Genomic DNA, 23,274 nt, shown 5'->3' on the forward strand with positions numbered 1-23,274 from the left:
AGGTTTTTCTCTTTGAATAATAATGGAAAAGCCAGGTACATCCCTGAAGATCCGTAAAGCCTCACATTTGACTGTAATGGTTTTATCTATATTTTTCTGAGAAACTATTCAGGAAAAACCCAGCCAGGGTTATTCAGGAATAATTGTAGTGGTTAAGATACAGGACAGCTGCAGTCATGTCAAACTGTATCCCTATCACCCCGGTAATCGGCTCTTTCAATCACACATGCCCCACTCTTCTGCTATGTCCCCTGAGGCTGTGAGGGGTTTTAACATTGTGTAGTTGGGAGTGGCAAGTCCATTTGTCCAGCTTGTAAGCAGAATCCCCAACAATGGTAGAAACATGCATGAAAAAAAGACAAAGAACAATTATGCAAATGATAATAACAACCAACTTTTCCTACCAGAAACCCCAGAAATCAAACCAGCATAGCATATCTTCCATGGAAGGGGTAGGAAACTCACTAGGCATTAATTTGGTTTTGGTATACGGCCCAGATATTCCAGGGGGAAAAGACACAGCAAAAGACCATAGCTTTATTTTATTTATTTATTTTTTTAATAGTACTGGGGAGTGAACCCAATGCCACTCTCTTACTGAGCTACAATCCCCCAGGCTTTTTTTTTTTTTTTAATTGTGAGACAAGGTCTCACTAAGCTGCTCAGACTAATTTCAAACTCATGGTCCTTCTGCCTCAGCCTACTAAGTAGCTGGGATCATAGGTGTGCCCTGCCATGCCTGGCAAGACCACAGAAAAATAAATGTTTTGAGTGGACCTATAAACCAACTCTAGCTTTCTGAAGTATATCCTTTAGTCTACTTAGGGCATAAGTCATGACCACATGGTTCAGAGTACAACAAGATCAATGAGAACCAAGTTAGGTGAGCTGGAGCTCCTCACACTATGACAAGAAATAGTAAACTTATTCAAGAGGAAGCAGTCATTTGGACTCCCACTGAACTGTCCCCTACCCTTGAGTTAATGCTTGTAGTGTGCAAAACAGTAGCACTCTCTGTTCATGCATCCACTCTGGAAGTATTACATCTGGATACACAGTTTGGAGATGGGTAATATTTGGGGCAGGAACCAGAGTCCCCAGATGGTCATAAGGATAAAGTGTGCCATTCATATGGTTATATACATGTCTTAGCACTTCTCCAAGGACTTCGGTCCAATAGCCAAGGTGGGTTTGCTGACTAGGGTACATACCTCTTGCTTTAATAAGCCATTCTTTCTGTTCACTAACCATACTGTTTGAATGTTGTATGGCAAATGAAAGTGCCATCATTTGTTTGGGGCCAATCCTGAGCAGCACGTCCTGTGAAATAGGTGCCTTAGACACTGTCAATCCACCATTATCAATGCATCAGATCATACTTACCTTCTCAGGACATTATTTTTCTTTCTTTCTTTCTACCTCCATAATTTCAGGCACAGAGATCTTAACGTGATCAGGAACGTGATATACAGTTTAATTGTGCCTCTGGTGCATGTAGCCATTCTCAAATGTGTTGCCACACTGTGGCTTCCTAGAAAGTTCTTTTTACTATAGACCATTGTTCCATTTAACATTGTGCTATCCACAGTGTAAGACTTTGGTCCACCACCCGAATGCCAATACAAATAACCCGCAGCCACGGCACATGACTAATTACCAACCATACTGCCAATAGCTCTGCTAGTTGGCTACTCTGATTTTCTCCTGTCTCAAACCAGATAATGTCAGTGACAGGTCATGCTACAGCAGCAGCTCAGATGCTTGGGTTCCCCCTGCTGGATCCATCTATGCACAAAGCATTTTCAGGTATGGGGCTTCCCCTCCCTCTTAGGCACTGGGGTGGCCACCTGAGGCAGTGAAGTGATTTTATATATAACTGGGCCTAATACTACCTACATGAAGCTCAGGAGTCAATAAGCTGTTGGAAAAGGACTCTGCGTTGTTGTAAATATTCATGCAACTTATTTAGAGTCGGGGTCTATGCTATGGAGGATTAAGGCCTGTGAAATAGGCCATGGACTCAGTGCTTTTTTTTTTTTTTTTTTGTATCGGGGATTGAACCCAGGGGCACTTAACCACCAAGTTACATCCTCAGCCTTTTCTCTTTTTGAGACAAGGTCTCATTAAGTTGTTCAGGGCCTTGCTAAGTTGCTGAGGCTCTCACCGTGAACTTGGATCCTCCTGCCTCAGCCTCCACCAAGTGTTTTCTGAATAGGCTCGTTTGCATTATGACTGGTAGAATCTTGGTCAGTGGTTTCACCTATAATAGGGTCTGGCACACTGCTAGAAACTGCTGTTTAAAGGGGTGTATCTAGCCAGGTGCAGTGGTGCACCCCTGTAATCCCAGCGGCATGGGAGGGATTAGGTTTTACTTGGAAGCTACACAGAAAAACCCAGCTAAGGTTATTCAGGGGTAGTTGTGGTGGCTGAGAGTCAAAACAGCTGCAGTCGTGTCAAGCTGTATCTATGCAATCGTGACAATATTTGGAGATACTGCCATTTTGGTGTTGACTTCCTTTGTGTGACAAAGGAAGAGCCAGCTGGAAGAGTCCCTGGCTGGGCTGGGAATGCACACTAGCCAGCACTGCTAGTGGTCCAAGTAGGCTGTGAGCAGATGTTGGGCAAGTCTCTCAGGGCAGGCTGAGCAGGGAGGAAGAAAGTGGGCTTTCTCCAGGGGCCTCAGGAGCCAAGGAGGGCAACAGACTACCTCTGGTCAGGGTGAATGAGTCCAGTTTCTTTTTCTTTCTTCCTCTTGTATCCTTTTGCTTTTGGTGGGGGGGTACTGGGGATTGAACCCATGGGCATTTAACCACTGAGGCACATCCCAAGCCGTTTTTATATTTTATTTAGAGACAGAGTCTCCCTGAGTTGCTTAGGGCCTTGCTAAATTGCTGAGGCTGGCTTTGAATCTGCGATCCTCCTGCCTCAGCCTCCCGAGCCACTGGGATTACAGGCATGCATCAATGCACCCAGCCACTTTGTTTTTGCTTTTAGATTGGGTTTCTCTATGTTGCCCAATCTCGTCTAGAACTTCAGAGAATCAGGGATTAAGTGCCCAGGGGTACTTAACCACCAAGTTACATCCCCAGCCTTTTTTTGGGTTTTTCTTAAGCAATCCTCCTCCTCAGCCTTCCAAGTAGCTGGGACAAGGGCACACCACTGTACCCATCCATTAGTCTATTTTCTGTTGCCAATAATACAATACCACAGACTGGGTGAGTTATAAAGGAAAGATATTTATTTGCCTTACAGTTCTGAAGGTTCAAGATGATTGACCTTTTTGCTGGCAGAGTTCCAGGGTGACACAGGGCATTACATGATGAGAGTCAGGGGGCATGAGTGTCTCTGTGTATCTGTACTCTCTCCCCCACGCCTCTTTTTTTTTTCTCTCTCTCTCTCTTTCTTCTGTGCTGCAGGTTGAATTTTAGGCCTTGCACATGCTAGGCAAGTTAGTCTACCACTGAGCTATACCCCAGCCGTCCAATCTCCCTCTTCTTATAAAAGAAGCAGGATTCAATTATGGAGGCTCCATCCTAATAAATTTATCTTATGCTATGATCACTTCCTAAAGGTCTCACCTCTAAATATAGCCAGATTGTTTCCACCTCTTAATGTTTCACAAAGGGGATTAATGTCATTACAGGAAGAACTGGCAAACAGGGGTCAGGAGATGGAGCCAGGGCCAAGCCACACCGATAGAAGGGAGAAGAAAGACTCATTGAGAAAATGGAGGAGGACGGAGAGGGGGGCCATGAGAGAGCTTCCAGCTGCCCCAGGGATGACTTCTGGTCTGCTGTGTTGAGTCAGAGGGGTCTGTGGGTCCCCGACGTTCTGGAAATAGGCGGGTGCTCAGTTGGATGTAGATTCAGTGCTTCAGAAAACTGGGCCAGATCTGGGGCAGGAATCCATCAGCTCGTAAATAGTGACTGAGCTGCTTCTGCCTGGGTGACAATCCTAGGGGATGGCCAAGAGTCCAGGGAGTGTACCCTCCACTGCCCTGTAGGTGAGTTAGGAAAGGCACCAGGGACTTGGGTTGCACACTAAAGGACCCCCCTCTCCACTCTAGACATGCGGGGGTAAGTTACCATGTTCTGTGGACACCACTGGGAAGCACTGATTAGAGGGACTTGCAAGGCCTTCCAAGGCCTTCCAAGGCCTTCCAAGGCCAGTTCTGGCAGCCTCCTTGGACTCTGGGGCCAGGTGCAGATCTAGGAGTGCAAAGCCAAGCTCCTACCATGCAATGGCTGAGGGTTGTGCCCAGCAGCCTCCCTGGTTTTCTTGGGCCTGCTGGATTTGGAACAGATGGATGCTACCAGCAGTTCTCAAGGGACACCACTTAGACCTAAGCCAATGGCTACTTCCCATCCCTGCCCCTCCCCTGACTGTAAAGATTGTCCAGGAAGGGGACTCTGTTTAGGCTGATGAGAATTGGCCCCGAGACTTTTATTAAACCATGTGAAAATCATCAGAACCCAAACAGAGTTACTTCTGTCAAACCCTAACAATAAATACAGTAGGGTGGTGACGAGGGAGGGGATTTTACACATGCATGCCTGATAAGAAGAACTGTCACAAAAGTCTCTGCCACAACCACAGCTTGCACAAAGGCCACCACAACCTTATACAGAAATATTTCTGCTCAACAACCGTCAACCCCAACTTGGGCTGACACCACCCTCATTTTTGATCCTTGTAGCCAAGGATGATTATTTCAAAACAAGTTATGCAACCCTCCTAATTTGCCTTTCAAAACTCCCCCACACCTCTACCTCCTTAAATATACCAAAGCACGTTCCCTTCACTGTACTCTGCTTCTCCCCAAATAAACTCATTATCTTGGAAAACTCTCTGGGTTTGTTATTTTAGGTCAATGGCTTTACTGAACCATCAAGGGAATGGTTATGTGTTATGGTTTGGGTCTTAAATGTCTCCCAAAGGACGTGTGCTGAAGACTTGGGGGCTGACCTATGGCACTACTGGGAGGGGGCGGAAACTTTAGTAGGCAGATCTTAGTGGAAAGAAGTTAGTCATTGAGAGGTGTGCCCTTGAAAGTGATATTAGGACCTTGGCTCCTTCCTCTCTCTCTCGTTTCCTGGGTGCCATGAAGTGTGCAGCTTTGCTCTACCACATGCTGCCATCATGATGTTCTACCTCACCAAAGGCCCAAAGGCAACAGAGTTAGGTGACCAGGAAACCTCTGAAACCATCAGCTGAAATTAACCTTTCATCCTTATCAATTGAATATCTCAGGAATTTTGTCACAGTGCTGGAGAGCTGACTAACCCGTCTACTTATGTGCTAAAGCCCCTGAGACAGTGGCTGGGGAGCCCATCCATAGTGAGGCCACCACATGAGAGTCTTGAGGGTCTGGGGTCAGACTCAGATCCTGCCACTTCTGAAGCACTTCAAGGACTTTCCTCTTCTATCTAAACTTTGGACCCCTGAACTAGACCTGCCTTTTCCAAAGGACACCTACCCACTCTTCCCAAAGCAAGACTCTGACAGCAGATACCATTCCCCCAACAGTCATAGTGACAGTGGCAGGACTGCCCCCATGGTCATCTCAAACTAAGACATTCTTTGCCCCCAGGCCTTTCCCCTAATCTGTAAGACACCCCTACCTCTAGCCACCCAGTCAAGCCCAGATGAGGAGTCTGTCCCATCTAGGTCTCTCTCACATATGTAGCCCTCAGATAAGGCCATGTTCTGAGCCTCAAAACCCATGAATGGGTTTTGTTTATTTGTTTGTTTGTTTATTTATTTATTGCAGTACTGGGAATTGAACTTGGGGCTCTACCTCTAAGAGAAATCCTTAACTCTTTAATTTTTTTGTTTTTTGAGTGGGGATATTGGGGTTTTAACCCAGGGGAGCTTTCCCACTGAGCTGCATCCCCAGCCCTTTTTATGTTCTAATTTTGAAACAGGGTCTCATGAAGTTGCTTAGGGTCTCACTAAAACTGCCAAGCCTGGCCTCAAACTTGTGATCCTTCTGTCTCAGCCTCCTAAATTGCTGGGATTATAGGCATGTGCCACTGTATCCCACTTCTTTGAAAATTTTGTTTTGAGACAGGGTTTTGCTAAGTTGCTCAGCCTGGCCTCTAACTTGCAATCCTCCTGCCTCTGCCTCCTGGGTTACTGGGATTATAGAAATATGCCACCATACCTGGCCCATGAATGATATCTTTTATAAAAATTATTTTGTAGATGTGATTAAATTAAGGATTTTGGAATGGGAAGATTATAAGAATAGGCCATCTATTCCCACCAGAGTCCTTAATAGCTTTCTGAGGCTCATTCTCCACCCAGACCCTCCCTCATCAGAGAGAGATTTGACATACACATACAGAGAAGGCCATGTGGCCACAGAAGAAGAGACTGCAATGATATGGCCTCTAGGGAAAAGCAAAGAAATGGCAAGAAACAGATTCTTCCCCAGAGCCTCTAGAGAGAGTGCAACCTGCCCACACCTTGATTTTAAGTCCAATGATACTGATTTTGGACTCCTGGCCTGTAAGAGAATAAATTGTATCATATGTATATATGTGTTGCAGTACTGTGAACTGAACCTTGGGATGTTCTACTGCTGAGCCACATTCCCAACCCATTTTTTTTTAACATTTATTTTTTAGGTGTAGATGGACACGACACAATACCTTTATTTTTTATGTGGTGCTGAAGATCGAACTAGGGTCCCGCCCATGCTTGGCGAGCGCTCTACCACTGAGCCACAATCCCAGCCCCCCCAACCCAGTTTTTAAATTTATCATTTTTATTTATTTTTATCTATCCATTGATTGATTGATTGATTGATACAGGGTCTAGCTAAGTTGCCCAGGCTGGTCTTGAACTTGTGATCTTCCTGCCTCTGCCTCTCAAAGTTGCTGGAATTACAGGCAGGTCATGCCACACCTGACTACTTAATTTTATTGTTTTAAGCCAGGAATTTGTGGTATTTTTTATAGCCACTGTGAGAAACTAAAAGACTACCTTTTTCCTGCTTGACTGAACTGTAGCGGGGAATGGGAGGTTCTACCATGTGGTATAGCATGTTCCTTGGCTCTGACAAGTAGAGGTACACCCCTTCAATGGTCTGAATGTTTATGTCCTCCCCGAAATTAGTATGTTGAAATTTAATCACCAGTGTGATGATATTAAAAGATACCTTGAGAAGTGATTGATTATGTCATGAGGATGGAACCTCATAAATGGGATTATGGTCATCCCTCTGTGCCCAGTGGATTTTGCACCTGCAGATTCAATCAACTATGGACTCAATTAACCACAGATCAAAAATATTCACAAAGGGGCATGGGCACATATCTCAGTAGTAGATGGTTTGTCTAATGCAGACAAAATCCCTGTTTTTGAGTTTCGGCATTGAAAATAAATTTTTAAAAAATGCACATGTAGACTTTTTTTCTTTTCTTTTCTTTTCTTTTTTTTACATTATTTCCTAAACAACACAGTATATCAACTACTTACATAGCATTGACACTGCATGGGTTGGTTGTTGTTTTGTGGTACTAGGATTAAACCCAGGCCCTCACACATGCTAAGAACGCACTCTACCATTGAACTACACCCAAGCACCCCCCTGACCCCCCACCCTGGTCTCACTAAATTGTCTAGACAGGCCTTGAATTTGTGATCCTCCTGCCTCAGCCTCCTGAGTATTAGGATTATAGGTGCTTCACACAACTTATTATTAGGTATTATAAGTAATCTGGAGATGATTTATAGTGTTTGGGTGGATGTGCATAGGTTATGCGCAAAGACTATGCTATTTTATAAAAGGAACTTGAGCAGTCATGGATTTTGGTATCCTTGGAAGGGCTTGGAACCAATCCTCCACAGATAATGAAGGATGACTCCAGTGCCTTATAAAAGAGAGCTATCTATCCTCTTCTACCATGTGAGGAGACAACTAGAAGGTGCCATCTATGAAGGGGTGGATCTTCACCAGACACCAAACCTGCTGGCACCTTCATCTCAGATTTCCCAGCCTCCAGAATCATGAGTGATAAGTTCTATAAAATACCAGAAGCCACCCACTTTATGGTATTTTTTCATAGCAACCTGAATGGATTAAAACCAACCACAGCAGCACTTTTGGAGTGACAAACACCCACCAATGTTCCCAGGAACCAGTGTGGTGCGAGACACCCAGGTCCATCTAGGGTGGCCCCCGGGGTAGGCAGCCCACCCTGGCAGCTGGCAAAGCCACTCATAGCAGTTGGGGATTCACTGGTTTACACAGGCAGTTCTCAACCGGGGTGACGTGGCACTGTTTCAAGTTTGAGTTGTCATCTCTTGGTGTATGTGGTGGTGGGTGTTATTGTATTAGGCAGGCAGAGGCTAGGAATGCTGCCCCCCCCCCCCAACACAAAGAATCACTCTATCCCACATGTCAGTGTTGCCAAAGATGAGAAAACCTGGTGTCAAGAATATGGGTACTGGGGTTGCTGGGGGTCTCAGGTCTTGCTTTGCACATCCTTTTCTTGACATGGAGGACAAGATCCAGAGAAGGGCCAAGGCTCTTTAGGAGTTGGCTGGAGCAGGGGCTCCAGGCCATGTCCTTGCCTTCCCACCAATAGGAGGACTGGGACTAGCCGAACATCTGAGTGCCCCAAAATGCTGTGACTGGAGCAGAGTAGGGGTGCCTCTGTCCAGGGGTGGCCTGGGTGAGGCCCAGCCCATGTCTGAGTCTTGGTTCCTCACCTCTGTGGTGGTGCATTATGGAGGACCACAGAAGCTTGCTGTGTGCATGCACCCCACTGGGTGTTATCTGAGGGTCCCCTCCCCTGCTCAGAACCACTGAATTGGGCTATCATCCGGTTCCTCTTTAATCTTGGACTGGTGGATACACAGATTGGGAAGGTGGGCAAGAGGCCAGGGGAATGCTAGAGAAGCATTCTGTAGCATTCTCTAGCCAGGGGCTGTGGGGGAAGGGTTAGAACAAGGCTCAGCCCCCACAGTCATCCATCTGCCAGGAATCAGTGTGGTGCAAGACACCCAGGTCCATCTAGGGCAGGCAGCCCACCCTGGCAGCTTTGCCTCTTTCAGTTCCAGTTTGACCTTTCCGTCAGGGGTCTAGATCCTGCCAAAATGCTTTGTCCCATGGACTTGTCCAGCCAAGGCAGAAGTCTGGCTCCGAGCTAAGCTGTCTCCTCAGTAGCCTGCTGCCTCTCCACTTTTCCTCTGGTCAGAAACAGCATACACACAGGTCCCCTCCTGAGACACAGCCTGGACCACATTCAGGAAAAACAGCCTCTGGGTCTTGTTCTGGCCACGGTCTTGTAGCCCTTTCTGCACCTCCTGGAGAAGAAAGAAGACAGGTTCACAGGAGGTTGGCTGAATCCACCTCCAGAGGGGAGAGGCTGGACAGGAAAGAGGAAAACAGACCAAGAAGGAGGGACAGGAAAGGGGGAAAACAGTGGAGGGGGCGGGTGCTGGTCACAGGCCAGAGAGTCTGTGGCTTTACTCAATAGCCTGAAGAGATCAGAAGGACTTAGAGGGGCAGGTCTGCCTCTGGGGACTGTGCAATGGGGACATTACTCAGGCCAAATGGACCTTGAGATGCATTTTGGTACCAGGGCCTCAGAATGCAAATCTGAGGAGTTCTGGAGGTTCTTGATGGAGGAGGTAGCGCCCCAGGTAAAAGCACGAGTGATCTAATAGTGGGAGATACTCAGGGCCTGGGCCCCAAGAACTCACCCTCAGGACCCTGAATCTGTGGACTTTCAGGCTGTTAGAGACCAAGACAGGCCCTTAACCCTGAGGTACTGTTTTCTAAGATACTAAGTACTATACCCTAGAGTAGCACCTACCCATATTTATCAGTTCATAAATCCTAAACCTGAGCCTCTTTGGCCTCATGTTTCCAGGCACCATTTTGGACTAAGAACCTTGCCCATCAGGGCCCATGATTCCAGAGACATCCAGGTACAAAGATGTCTGCAGTTCTCAGAATGAGGACTTCCAATATGAGGTCACTGGGTGATGCTGCGCTACCTGAGCCACTGGCATGGAAGAGTCTTTGGAGTCCTGGACTCTTAGTTCTAAGTTTCTCTGTGCCTGACATATGAATTGCCAATGTCCTTTGACTTATAGGCCAAGACCCTCACTGCTAGATTTTCAGTCCTTAGAGGCCCCATTTCTCAGAATCTAGTGGCCAAACTTCAAGGCCCTTTTTGCCTTTGTCTTTGGACTTTGGCCATGAAAGTCCTTGGCCACTCACAGTCTCCACCCCAGGGTTTAATCTGCATGTCTGGCACTCTGACTTCCCGAGGGAGCTGAGGATCTTGGCTTCATGGGCCACTGAATTCCATTAATCCCAGTTCCCAGTCTCTGACATTTTCAGAGTGCCTAAAAAATGATGTTCACAGAGTAAGGGCCTTTAGTCAAGATCAAGGAGGAAGAAATTAAGAGGATATGCCCTGGTTACTGGATCTTTCAGACTTAAGTTTTCTAGACCCTGGTGCTCCAAGAGAGTACTCAAGGTCATTGGAGGACCCTACACAGGGAAGGGAAGCCTCAAACTCCAAGAGTTTCAGCCCAATAGGCTGAGGTCCTTAATCTCACGGTCTGGAACACCAAGGTTCTCTGACACTATAGATGCTTCTCCACAAGTTAGGGTTATATCTATTGCAAGTTGAAAATATCCCAAGTGGGAAATGTATTTTATACACCTAATCTTCCAGCCATCATACCTTATCCTAGCCATACTTAACATGCTCAGAACACTTACTTCAGCCTACAGTTGGGCTAAATCATCTAGCACAAAGCTTATTTCCTCATAAAGTGTTGACTCTCTCATATAATTTATTGAATGCTACATTGAAAAATAGAAAAGTTGTATAGGAACTTACCACTAACGTACAATTAGGGCACCTTGAAGTAAGATTTCTACTGAATGCATATGACATTTGAACAATTAGAAAGTTGAACAATCCTTAACCCAAACCATCATGAGTCGAGGATCTTTTGTATATACCCACTTTGAACTAATGGCCCCAGTATACAATCCTCATAATTCTAAGGGCCTTGCAAGGCAGCCTTGAGACAAAGAGGCTGCTTTGAGAACCTCAAATGCCAGCCAGTTGAACTGACCCTATACCTAAATTTTGCAGGTTCAAAAAGCTGCTAGCCTTTTAAACGGGTCCCAGCAAAGGGCATCCAGCAGCCCTGAGATGCTCCAAGGAAGCTAACTGTCCATCTGGGGAGGGAAGGGCTAGCCAGCCTAGAGAATTCAGCCCCTGGACCTCTACCATGTTCTTTGCTGGAGTAATCAAAAAATGTTTGTAAGAACTAACACCAACACAACCCCCAGTGTTCTAGAAAAAAAAAAATCACTCTGTAGAGAAAAAAATAACTTCTTCTCATGAATAAACTCCCTAATAAGCATTTCAAACTACACAAGAAAAAAATCACCAAGAGGGAAAGTGTGAGAGGTCATAGCCAGGAAAACTAGCTTCCAAAAAATGGTATAAAAGATCAGGAACCAAGAGGTTGAGACTGTCAGCTTGGGAGAAACATAGGCAACACCCTGCTCTCTGTCTTGGAGGTCACAAGATAGGACAAGTACCTTACCCATTGAGGTTCTCAACTCAGTAGCCAAAGGCCCCCAAAGGTGAACAGTGTCTGGCCTGAGACACACAGAAGCTGAGTTCCTCCCAGAGGTCACTGAGCAGCATGGACTTGGGTGGTTGGGGTGCTGGCTCAGAACTCAGCCTCACCTGGCTGAATTTGGGCTCATACTCCACATGGCCGTTGTTGTTGACGTGCAGGATGGGGGCCGCAATGGCTTTTGTCAGGTCAAAGCCAAGCCACAGCTTGTTCATGATTGTCTGGGAGAGAACAGAAGGATGGAGGGAGGAGAAGTCACCAGCCACCCCATACCAACCCTCTTACCCCGACTCTAGAGAGTCAGACAATAGGCTACACTAGCCAGCAACCCCCAGACTCACCTGGACCACAGCAGAGATGATGAGTTCCCCACCAGCTCCACCAATCACTAGCTTTGACCCTTGGTTTTTGTTGACCAAGATGGAGGGTACCATGGATGATGGAGGCCGCTCACCTGGAACTGGGGATAGGCATCACCCACACCCTCCAGCTCAGCGAGAGGGGTGACCCATCCAAGGATTGGCACGTAGCTGCCCACCTTCCCTCCTCTCCCCAGTGGGTACCTGTGGAAGTTGGACTGGAGGCTTGGCTCTCACCTGGTGGCGGGGTGACATTGGAACCTTGTGAATATCTCCAGCATAAGTCCAGTAGCTCATTGTTGAGGAGGATGCCTGTGCTCGGCGAGTACACCATCGCTCCAAAGCTGCAGGCAGGGGAGACGGAGCCTAGGCTTGGGCTCCCATCAACATAGAGCACCAACCTCTCAGTATCCCTTATGATATGGCTCTCCACCAGCATTCTGGAGCCTGGATCCACTCAGGACCCCAAATATTCCCTTGTTCCTTTTCCCATCAGGATACCCTTCTGAATAAGGCCCATTCCAGGCAGGTCCTGGCTCAGAGCCACCCAGCAGTAACCTTTTCAACCACAGATGTCCTGGGTATGACTCCTTTTGAGACACAGGAGGAAGGGAAGAGCAAAAGCCAAGGGATCGCCCCATGGGGACTAGCAAGGGGAGGTTGGCAGGTAAAGATCAGGAGGGAGTTTAGGTCTTAGGAGCAAAGGAGAGAGGCCTGCCCACCTGCCCCCAGCCTCACGCACGGTGTGTTGATGGTGCTGGTGGCAGACACAGCACTCCCATCTTCTCCCAGCACAGACACATGAGAGGTGCCCATCCTGTGGTCCCAGGTCCTGACCAGGTTGTAGTGGCTGAGCTGGTGGTCACCACGTTCATCAATCTGCTGGCGGATGTGCTGGGCCAGAGCCTCCCCTAGCAGGTCCTGAGAGGCATTCTGGGGCAAGTAAGCAAGTGCCAGGGTCAGTAAGGGGCCAGGTAGCATCCTCAGAGCATAGGGTAGAACAAGCTCAGCTCCTTCGGTTGATCCTTTACCTGAAGGACAGACTATACCCAGAACCTGCTCCCCACACTGGGATCCCTTCCAGTGCCTAGGACCACTACACTCTTCCTTCCCTGAGCCCTCCCAGGCTATCCTGGCCTAGACCCACTATAATCCTTCTAGCCTCACCAGCCAGGCTTGACCCTCCTTTCATGATGAGTCCTGAAGCAAGGAAGAGGACTCACCATGAATCCCAGGCAACCTCACCTTGACCTCTGGGTGGCTGAGAGGGTCCCACAGCCGCCACCTTTGTCCTCTGGCAAACTTGAGTGTTTCCACAAGGTGATGGTACATGCTCACTCTCCCTTCAGGTCTAGCCACTGACTCTGCAGAGAAGTTGAACCCTGGGAGGGGGCAGGATGCAGGTGGGGGTTACTCTGCATAGTGAATTGAGTGCTGGTCCCTTAAAAAGACTCAACAGAACACTAATACAGATCAACTTCAGGCAGGCTCAGACCTGGGCACTGCCAAGACCCTGCCCCCTGCAGGTTGTAATATCCTGGTTGTACCTCAACCTGAGTGCATACCTCTGATGAGAAGCTCACTACCTGCAGAGTTACTGTGGGACTGAGTCACCTACTAGGGAAAAGATGTCAGTCCCTTTAGCAAAACCTCAAATATGGGCCAATCCCCTAGAGAAGGACCAACTCTAAAACACACCTTCCTGCCCAGTGTCTATAGCCCTGTCTTGGACATTGTGCATCTGCTAACACAGTTTATGGAGGAGAGAGCTGGGCAGAAAAGGGCAATGGCTACCTGCTATGGTTGGAATATAATTTGGGTGCATTCTATTCAAGGGCCTATTGTGATTGGAAGCTTAGTTCCCAGGGTAGTGGTATTGGGAGGTGGTAGAACCTTTAAAAGGTGAGGCCTAGTGGGAGATCCTTAGGACACTGGTGTGCTGTTGGAGGGTGTTTTGTGTGCAACCCCCCGGTAGTTCTCACAAGAGGGTTGTTATGAAAGGAGCAAGCCTGGCCCCACCCACCTCTCTCTGCTTCCTGGTTTGAGATGTAGCTGCTTGCCGTACCGTTGCTGTCTGCCATCCATCACCCACCATGAAGCCAGTGCAGGCACCATGTCCTTGAACCTCTGAAACTGTGAACTAAGTAAACCTTTTCTTTCTCTTTCCTTTTTGCGGTACTGGAGATTGAACTGCAGGGGCACTTTGCCACTGAGCTATATCTCTGCCATTCTTATTTTTTATTTGAGATAGTCTTACTATGTTGCCCATGATGGCTTTGAACCTGTCTCAACCTTCCAGGTACCTGGGATTACAGATATGTACCACCAAGCTCATCTTCTTTTTTTATCCTCTCTAATATTTTATTTCATTTTACTTACTTTATTTTATTTTGCAGTGGAAGGGATTAGCCTAAGACCTCATGCTTGCGAAGCAAGTATTCTACCACTGAGCTAGATCCCTCCAGCCCTGAAACTCCTTTTCTTTACAATTTTCATTTCATTGCCATGATGAAAACCTAACTGATACACCACCCAACACCAAGACTGGGCTAGGAGCTCCGGTTCCCATCAGGGCTCTGGTCAAGAGGCCCAGCGAGGTCTTACCTCTCAGCACATTGAGGATGAAGCTCAGAATGGCACCCCCCGCAGGTGGTGGCGGTGAGTACAGGGTGTAGTTTCCGAGGGGCATCTCCAGGGCATCCACCACCTCAGGCTGGAAGGTTACCAGGTCCTGCATACCCAGCTGGCTCCCTGGGATGAGGTGGAGAGGACTCCAGGTACAGATGGGAAAGTGAGGCAAAGGATTGCTAAGGGCACCAGGATACTCACAGGGGTCCTCTTGCACCCTAGCCATGTCGACATGAAACGGTGATGGTGGGTGTATGTGCAGTGGTGTGGGGTGGGTAGACAGAGACCCGAGGAAGGCGGGTGTGGGGAGAGGAAGAGGAAGAGGAGAGGGGAATTGGGAGGGTGGGTCCACCCAGCTGCCCAGGCCTGCTGTGGCGGTCTGTAATCCCCTCCATCAGCCGTAATTCACAAGGGCTCTGCTCCTTGAATTCCTTTACCACAGAGGCCCCTGAGGCCAGCAGTGGCTAGGCTGGGTGCCTTGATGCTCTGAGACCTGGGAGCAGCCAGCACTCTAGCAGGGTCTGCCTTCAACCCCCTTGACTCTTTCTCTGGCAGGGATGAGGCGTTGGAATGTCAGTGCAGCTGACCTTCCTTGGCAATATCCTCCACCAGCATCCGGCCCAGCCTCCCTGTGTAGAAGACCTCTGCGCCCTCCGTGGCCACAGTCTCCAGGGTGGTGGCCAGCGCAGGCCATGGAAATGGGTCCTGAGGCCTCAGGGGTTCCGTCCCTTTGAAGAAGAGCTGCCTAGGGAGTGGGGGGCAACCTCAGGGTGAGGCTAGGTCCCAGAGGGCAGTCACACTCCTGCCAGGGTTCTAGTGTGATCCTAGGGACTGTATGGGGAAGACAGTTCTGTCCAGGGGTCCTGAGGCACTGGGGTAGATAATGGGGGGACAGATTCTTTAGAAGCAGGTGGGGCTGAATACCAACCTCCTCACTTACGGCCCTGGCCCAGAGAGGGCACCTTCCCCAGTGAGTCTAAGCTCACCATGGCCCGCCCTTCCCATGACCCTGGGAAAACCTGTCAGTGGGATAGCAGGTGGGGCAGGGAACAGCCAAAGCCCTCCTACCACCTCAAAGAGAGTGAAAAGGAAGCCTAGGGCCTGAAGGCAGATGGCAGAGCCCAAATCCACACCCTTGGATTCCCATGAACTAGGCATCAAATTCTTCCTGGCTTAGCTTCTCTGAGCCAGGTTCTGACCCAGAAAGAGAAGTACTGGCCATCCTGGCCTTAAGACCCCTGGCACTATGTTAGGGTCAACCCTCCAGTGTGAGGAGGGACCAAGGTAGAGCAGGGGTTTGGCTGGGGTCAGTAGGGGGTGGCCTTAAGCCCAGGGCCGCTGTGTGTGCTCACCTCAGGGTTGATGCCTGTAAGGAAGGCTGCAGGAACCTGCTGCTCAGGAACTGGCTCAGGACAGAGGGCATGCGGTATCCCCCTCGGAGAAGCTCAATAGTGGGCTGGAACAGCTGTGCCCAGGGCAGACGGCCGTGGCGGTGGTGGGCCTCTGCGTAGCCACGGAGCTCCCCAGGCACCCCAATCCACTGGGCCCCTGTGTGACATACCCCTGCCCTCAGCCCTGTGTTTTCCAGGTCCATCCAGGGCTTCCTTCTTCCTCCCACACAGCTCCCACCCCCACCCCAGCTACAGCAGCCAGGGTGAGCTTCTGGAGTCCATTTCTGACCATATTCCTCCCCGCACAGACCTCGGTGGCTCCCCATTGCCTTCTGTGCACGTCCACCTTTAGGTTCATAAAGTCCTACACAGACTGGCTCCAGAAGCCCTGTCCCTCTATCCCATCTCCACCAGCCTGGTTCTAACCTTGAATCACCCCTCCCCATCCAGAGAACCCCTCTTCCAGGAAGATGCCCCCAATCCCAGTAGATTAGGGACTCTGCATGGGCTCCTCCTACCCCAGCTCTCATGCTCCACCTAGGGTGTCACCTGTCCATGAGGGACACTGTTCCTTCAGGGTGCATTCTGGTCAGCCCCAGCAGCTTAGTGGGGTGGAAGTGGGGGATTCCTCCTAGGACCTCACCTGTGCCCAGTGGCAGAGCCTTTTCACATTGGTCCAGCAGATTGTGGTCATAGTTGGCCGGCACCGTCTCCCGGGCATTGATGACCTCCACCTTTCCTGGAGTTGGGGCAGGCAGAGTAGGTGAATGGTTATAGTCCCCCAGATGGCCCCAGCCTATTCTAGGTCTCAGTTGCCCTCTTGGTGCTAACACTCGGAATAGAACCTGCCCACAAAGGCTTTCCAGTGGAAACGAAGAAGGCAGAGCAGGGGAGCCTGAGATCACCCAGAAAGGGGCATGGGAACTGGTTACCCTGTGATTGTGGATAAGTCTGTTTTCGCCATGGGAGGGTCACATGGGGGCCCACCTGTTGTTGCATTGTAGATGGTAAAGATGACGCCTCCACCCAGGCCCATGCTCTGAGGGTTGACAACGCCGGAACAGATCAGGGCTGCAATGGTGGCATCCATAGGTGAGCCCTGCTGCTGGAGGATGGCTCTGGGGGACACGGCCACAGAATCAGTTGCCTGGTTTGCCACCCCCAGACTTCCCATTTCCTGCTGGACTTGCTCAGTCGACACTTACTGGGGAACAGTAACAGATTAGGGGCCCATCTCCAGCCACCAAACCCCAGGTTAGGTCAGAAAACACACGGAGTTGTCCACTCAAATCCAGCAGTTAGCTTATCCACGGCACTTGACAGATTGAAAAGTATGATGTCATTTAAATTTCCCTTTGTCCTATACAAGGCACTTCTCAGTTTGCAAAGTGCTTCTGCTTCCTGGGTTCCCTAGTTGCTCCCTGTAGTACTGGCTCATTGCATCAGGCAGAAGCAGGCCTGGGCCACCCCTAAAACCTACTTTAGGACTCTACTCCCCATCTCACTGTGGACACCCTGGCCCCAATCCCTTCAAGGCTGGACTCTGGTAGGCGAGCCCAGGATCCTGACATGCCACCAGAACCCTGTAGGGCTGACGGGCCTCTCAGCTTCTCCTGGGGCCCAAAGTTTGTGAGAATGTTCTCTGGCCTCAGCATCCCCAATTGTCCAAGGAACGAGCCCTTTACCTTCAAAGTGTGATTGGAGTAGCCTGTGTTGTGATGACCCCTGTCCCTGAGGCACAGCCCTGAACATTTCACCAAGGCTGCTTCTTCCCCTCCATACTCAGGAACCTCCCCAGCACCTCAAAAGCCAGAAATTAAACCCCAGTTCCCAACAAGGAAATCAAGACTCAAAGAGGGAATAGAATTGGGTCCTTTGTCCCACCTCTTAGGACCTCTGACCCCAGCACTTTCCCTTGGATCTGTTGTTACCTGAAGCTTGACCAGCAAAGTCTATCCTGGCCTCCAACCCTCCCCAGCTCCTGAGCCAAGTGTCCCTGCCGCAGGCCCAAATGTTCACACATGGATGCCACATGGATACACATAATCCCAAAATGGGAAAGAGGGAAGGAAGCCAAAAGCATCAAAGAAACAAGTCTGCTACATGTAAGCGTGATTACAAATTTTTAACAAGAATAAAGACCATCAATAAAATCAAATGATAAATTGAGGATGGGGAACACTAAATTCCCACCACAAATCCCCTGTCTCTTATCTCTTCACTAAAGGGAGCAGCCTTCATTTTCCCTACCCAATCTGTTTCAAGCTTGCCAGTTTGTCAGTTGTCCGTCCCCCTGGAAGTGGTTTTTTTTTTTTTTTTTTAGGACCTTGCTAAGTTGCTAATGCAGACCTCAGACCTCGAACTTGAATCCTCCTGCCTCGGCCTCCAGAATCACTGAGATTATGGTATGGACCACCATGCACAGCCCTGGAAGCCCTTTCTGCACTTAGCTTCCAGGACCCTCTGCCATCCACCCTATTTCAGATTTTTCTTCCACCTCTCTGACCCCCTGATGTTGGGGGCCCCAGGCTCAGTTTGTCTGTGGATGAACTCATCCAGACTCATGCTATAAAATGCAAATTCTCTGCTGACAACTTCTAAATTTTATTTTTAGTCCATCCCTCTCACTAAACTCTAGACACATATGCCCAGCCATCCATGAGATACCTCCCCTGGGCATTGATGCAGCGTTGCATGCTTACCATGACCTAAATTGCACTTTTTTCCCCTCCCATGCCTGCCTCCAACATAGTTCCTATCCTTGTCTTCAAAATCTGAGAAAATGACATAACCATTCACCCTTATATTCATTCTATAAATCCTAGAGGGCTTGTGTGTGTGTGTGTGTGTGTGTGTGTGTGTGATGCTGGTGATTAAAATGAGGGCCTTGTACATGCAAGGCAAGCACTCAATCAACTGAGCTATATCCCCAGCCCCTGGAATCATTCTTGATGGTCATTTTCTTCCATCCCCATATTCAATTTGCCAGTGATTCCTATGGGATATACCTTCATCACCACCATACTGGTCCAAGCCACCAACCTCTGTCATCTGGGTTATTATAATGGCTTCCTACCTAGCCCCCCACATCTGCCTCTTTTTTTTTTTTTGGTACTAGGGATTGAACTCAGGGGCACTTAACCACTGAGCCACATCCCCAGCCCTATTTTGTATTTTATTTAGAGACAGGATCTCACTGAGTTACTTAGCACCTCACTTTTGCTGAGGCTGGCTTTGAACTTGAAATCCTTCTGCCTCAGCCTCCTGAGCTGCTGGGATTACAAGCATGTGCCACCCCCTCCTGGCTCCCTTATATTTCAACAAAATAATTTGTTAAGTGAAAATCAGATATCCCTGTTTTGGGAGACTAAGTAATTCAGGCCAAACTTTCCACAGAGAACTAGAAAAGCAAGGCAAATAGAAAACATCTGCTGGGCTGGGCTAGTAGATCAGTTGTAGGGTGCTTGCCTGGCTCGTAGGAGGCACTGGGTTCCATCCTCAGCACCACAAAAAAAATTAATTGATTAATTAATTAATTAAAGGTATTGTGTCCACATACAAGTAAAAATATTTAAAAAGAAAACATCTGCTAAAAAGATATCAGAAGCAGGGAAGAAGTTCAGGGCTGGAGAATAAGGCAAGTCTGGCATTTGGAGCTACTTTCCCCTCAAGACAATTGCCAGTCCTGGAAGAGATGGCTGAGAAGCAAAGCAGTGCTTTTGACCTCCTCGAGTAGCTGGGGGAAGAGATGCTGCAAACTCCTCACACTTGGGGATGGGTCTTTATTCTAGGTTTATCAGTCATTCAGAATGAGATTAGCCCTCAGAGCAAATGATCTCAGTCACTTGAATTGAATGAAGAAGATCCAAGAATTTTCGAATCCTCAGCTTCAAATTATTTCCAAAATTTATTTTTAATATTTAATATTTATTTATTTATTTATTTATTTATTTTTGTACTAGGGATTGAATCCAGGGGCTCTGAATCAATGAGCTACATCCCTAGCCCCTTTTATTATTATTTTTTTTAATTTTGAGACAAGGTCTCACTAAGTTGTGTAGGGCCTTGCTGGATTGCTGAATCTGGCTTTGAACTTGAGTTCCTCCAACCTCAGCTTCCCAAGACACTGGAATTACAGGCATGTGCCACTGGGTCCAGTTATTTTTAAATTTATTTATTTATTTATTTTTTAGTAATGACCTTTATTAATCATGGTCCTATGGGCAGATGCTCACTTTACAAGGCTAACTAACTTTGCCAAGAGATTAAATGTTGGTATCAGCCCAAACAACTACGTTACAACTCACTTTAAAATTTGTCAAGTAGACACAAAACACTGCAGGCCAGGAGCAAGGCTGTGGTGTGCTACTGTCTACAAGCAGGCCAGAGTAAACTTTGTATAAATCTGAAGATTAGGTACACACTGCTTTCCACAAATACAAAATGCAAGACAGCTCTTGAATGGTTTTATAGATAAACAGTTTTAAAACCAGAATGCAAACTAGTGGAATGTGGATCTAGAGGTAACAAGAGAGGTGGTAGAAAACTGAGAGGAAGAGATCTCTAAGTTATGGCACTTGTTAACTTGCAAACATCTGGGGATAAGGCAAAGCCTGAGATATCTGGTCCACCCTGGCATGATAAGCCCTCCCTCTTCCCGACAGCTGTGACTATTCACATCTGCTCAGGAACACCCACCACCTGGCTGAAGTACTCGCTCCACCTCCACATATAGTGGCATATACCCTGAACACAACACTATGGTCCTATTTTAATCATATATGCTTAGCCTTCTGGAATTTCCTGCCTTTATGAGAAATCTAGTTATTCCATCATGATCCCATCCATGAAACCTAACAGCTATTCCAGAAAGGAGGCTGGACCCCTAAATCTAGACCTTGAATCTGCCATCATTAAATGAAGAAGGGAAGTTCATGTCCTACTTCTCAGTTGCTCCATATAGAAGGATGATCCCTGGAGAAACAGTTGACATCTGTCTGTGCCTCCTTCTCATTCCTCAGAGGAGAAACAATGGTTTAATTGTTTAGAGAAGCTGAGGAGAACCACAGAGCAGATCTGCCTCAGACCCCTTCACAGTTCCACTTGAATCTGCTGCCTGCAAGATCATGCTTTCCTCTGATTCTTCAAACTCCAAACTGACATGGTCCCCAGCTATTTTGAACAATTTTCACATATGCCCCCAATCCCTAATTAAAATAGCTGAGCAAACAAGGGAATGTGACAGAAGGAACAAAGTTCAAGGGAGAGCAGACAATCTTTTCAAAAGACTCATAGGATACCCAGATCATGAAACTGTCAGACCACAGACTTTTTTTTTTTAATATGGTGATTGAACCCAGGGGTACTTAACCACTGAGCCACATCCGCAGCCCTTTTTATGTATTCATTCATTATGAGGCAGGGTCTTGCTAAGTTGCCTAGGACCTTGCTAAATTGCTGAGGCTGAACTTGAACTTGCAATCCTCCTGCCTCAGCCTCCGGGATTAAAGGCATGTGCCACCTCACCCAGCCAAACCATGGACTTTCAAATAACTATATTTCAAGATGTAAAAGACAAAATTTAGAATTTCATTCGAGAGATGGCAACTATTTCAAAAAAAAATGGAATTAGGATCTCTATTTCTTTTTTCTTTCTTTCTTTTTGGTACTAGGGGTTGAATCCCCAGAGGTAATTTATCCCTGACCTACATCCCCAGCTCTTTTTATTTTTTGTTTTGAGACAAAGTATCACTATGTTACTTAGGGCCTTACTAAATTGTTGAGGCTAGCCTCAAACTTGTGATCCTCCTGCCTTAGCCTCCTGAGTCACTGGGATTATAGGCATGCACCACTGTACCTAGCCCTGCTTTCCTGTTTTTTGTTTGTTTGACAGAGTCTTGATATGTTGCCCAGGCTGTCTTTGAACTCCTGGGCTTGAGTGATCCTCTTGCCTCAGTCTCCCAAGTAACTGGAACTGCAGCTATGTACTGCTACTGCCTGGATTTCTCTATATTTCAGTTTAAATATTTTGTAGCAGAAATAGTACCTATATGTAGTTCCAGCTACTTGGAAGACTGAGGCGGGAGGATCGCTTGAGTGTAGGAATTCAAGGCCAGCCTGAGCAACATAGCAAGACCCTTCCAAAAATAAATAAATAAAAATAGAAAAGAAAAGAAGAAAGAGAGAAGGGGAGGGAGGGAGGGAGAGAGAGAAGACAGAATCAGCAGAACACAGACTAAGAGACCATCAAGGATACATTAAGAAAGTTTAGGCCATTTACAGGAGGATCACAAGTTCAAAGCCAGCCTCAGCAATGATGAGGCGCTAAGCACTCAGTGAGACCCGTCTCTAAATAAAATACAAAATAGGGCTGGGGATGTGGCTCAGGGGTTGAGTGCCCCTGAGTTCAATCTCCAATACCCCTGCCCCCAGAAAAAGAACAAACAAACAAACAACAACAACAAAAACAAGAAAGTTTAGGTCATCTGAAATTGGAGTTCCATAAGGAAAAGAGTGAATGGGGAAGAAGCAAACAAATAAAGCTGAGCAATTGCTAAAACTGATTTTAAAAAATTCAAGTCATAGATTGAAGGATTGAAGCCAAAGATTGAAGAACCACCTAAAAGCCTCAATGTACAACTGCTCATAGCCAAAGACAAAACTTTTAAACCAGAGGAAAAAAGACTGATTTACTTTAAAGCATGAAATTAGACTGAGCTTTGGCTTCTCAATAGGAAAACCAGAGGCAAGAGTATAATGTTTTCAAAGTGAGGAAAGAAAAAATATCTGCCAACCTAGAATTCTCTGTGAACAATATCCTCCACAAAGGAAAGTGGAATAAGACATTTTCAGACAAATGGAAACTGAAGCTACATCGGCAACGGATCTATGCTGAAAAGAATATTTTTTTAAAAAAATACTTATTTTTTAGGCACAACACAATGCCTTTATTTTTATGTGGTGCTGAGGACTGAACCTGGGTCCCACCCGTGCAAGGCAAGAGCTCTACCACTGAGCCACGATCCCAGCCTGCAAATTAGAGAGTATTCTTCAGTGTTGTTGTTCAGACAGAACAAGATTCCAGATGGAAGCTCAAGGTGCTGGGGAGAATGAAGAGCAGCAGAAGAGATAAATAAGTGGGTAAATCTAAAGAGATGTTATTTGTTCAAAGTTATAATAGTATAGAAAATTATGAGATTTAAAAGTAATAAGGAATAATGAAATATTTAAGGGTCAAATCACATCTGGGATTTATACTGAAACAATACAAG

At 47.3% G+C, this 23,274-nt stretch overlaps 1 protein-coding gene across 5 annotated transcripts in view; it reads right to left on the minus strand.

Moving 5' to 3' along the window:
- Positions 1-8,825: 8,825 nt before the first annotated feature.
- The window catches only part of Ggt5 (gamma-glutamyltransferase 5), a 39,942-nt gene continuing 25,493 nt past the window's right edge, over positions 8,826-23,274 (minus strand). For 2 of the 5 annotated variants that reach the window (XM_046421207.2, XM_046421211.2), the window contains exons 2-12: positions 16,991-17,121; positions 16,647-16,742; positions 15,965-16,160; positions 15,200-15,357; positions 14,589-14,735; positions 13,230-13,366; positions 12,727-12,917; positions 12,189-12,328; positions 11,967-12,085; positions 11,736-11,846; positions 8,826-9,315 (exon numbers count right to left, since the gene is read on the minus strand). In XM_046421207.2, coding sequence (XP_046277163.1) covers positions 9,169-9,315; positions 11,736-11,846; positions 11,967-12,085; positions 12,189-12,328; positions 12,727-12,917; positions 13,230-13,366; positions 14,589-14,735; positions 15,200-15,357; positions 15,965-16,160; positions 16,647-16,742; positions 16,991-17,121 — 1,573 coding nt within the window. In that variant the 3' untranslated portion in view covers positions 8,826-9,168. Of the gene's footprint in view, positions 9,316-11,735; positions 11,847-11,966; positions 12,086-12,188; positions 12,329-12,706; positions 12,918-13,229; positions 13,367-14,588; positions 14,736-15,199; positions 15,358-15,964; positions 16,161-16,646; positions 16,743-16,990; positions 17,122-23,274 lie in introns of those variants that run through there. The other 3 variants (XM_046421208.2, XM_046421212.2, XM_046421214.2) reach the window with 3 other exon arrangements.

This window comes from Marmota monax, unplaced genomic scaffold (genome assembly GCF_021218885.2).
Source record: "Marmota monax isolate L192 unplaced genomic scaffold, Marmota_monax_Labrador192_F-V1.1 WCK01_AAM20220418_F8-fsc00157, whole genome shotgun sequence".
Classification (NCBI taxonomy): Eukaryota; Metazoa; Chordata; class Mammalia; order Rodentia; family Sciuridae; genus Marmota; species Marmota monax.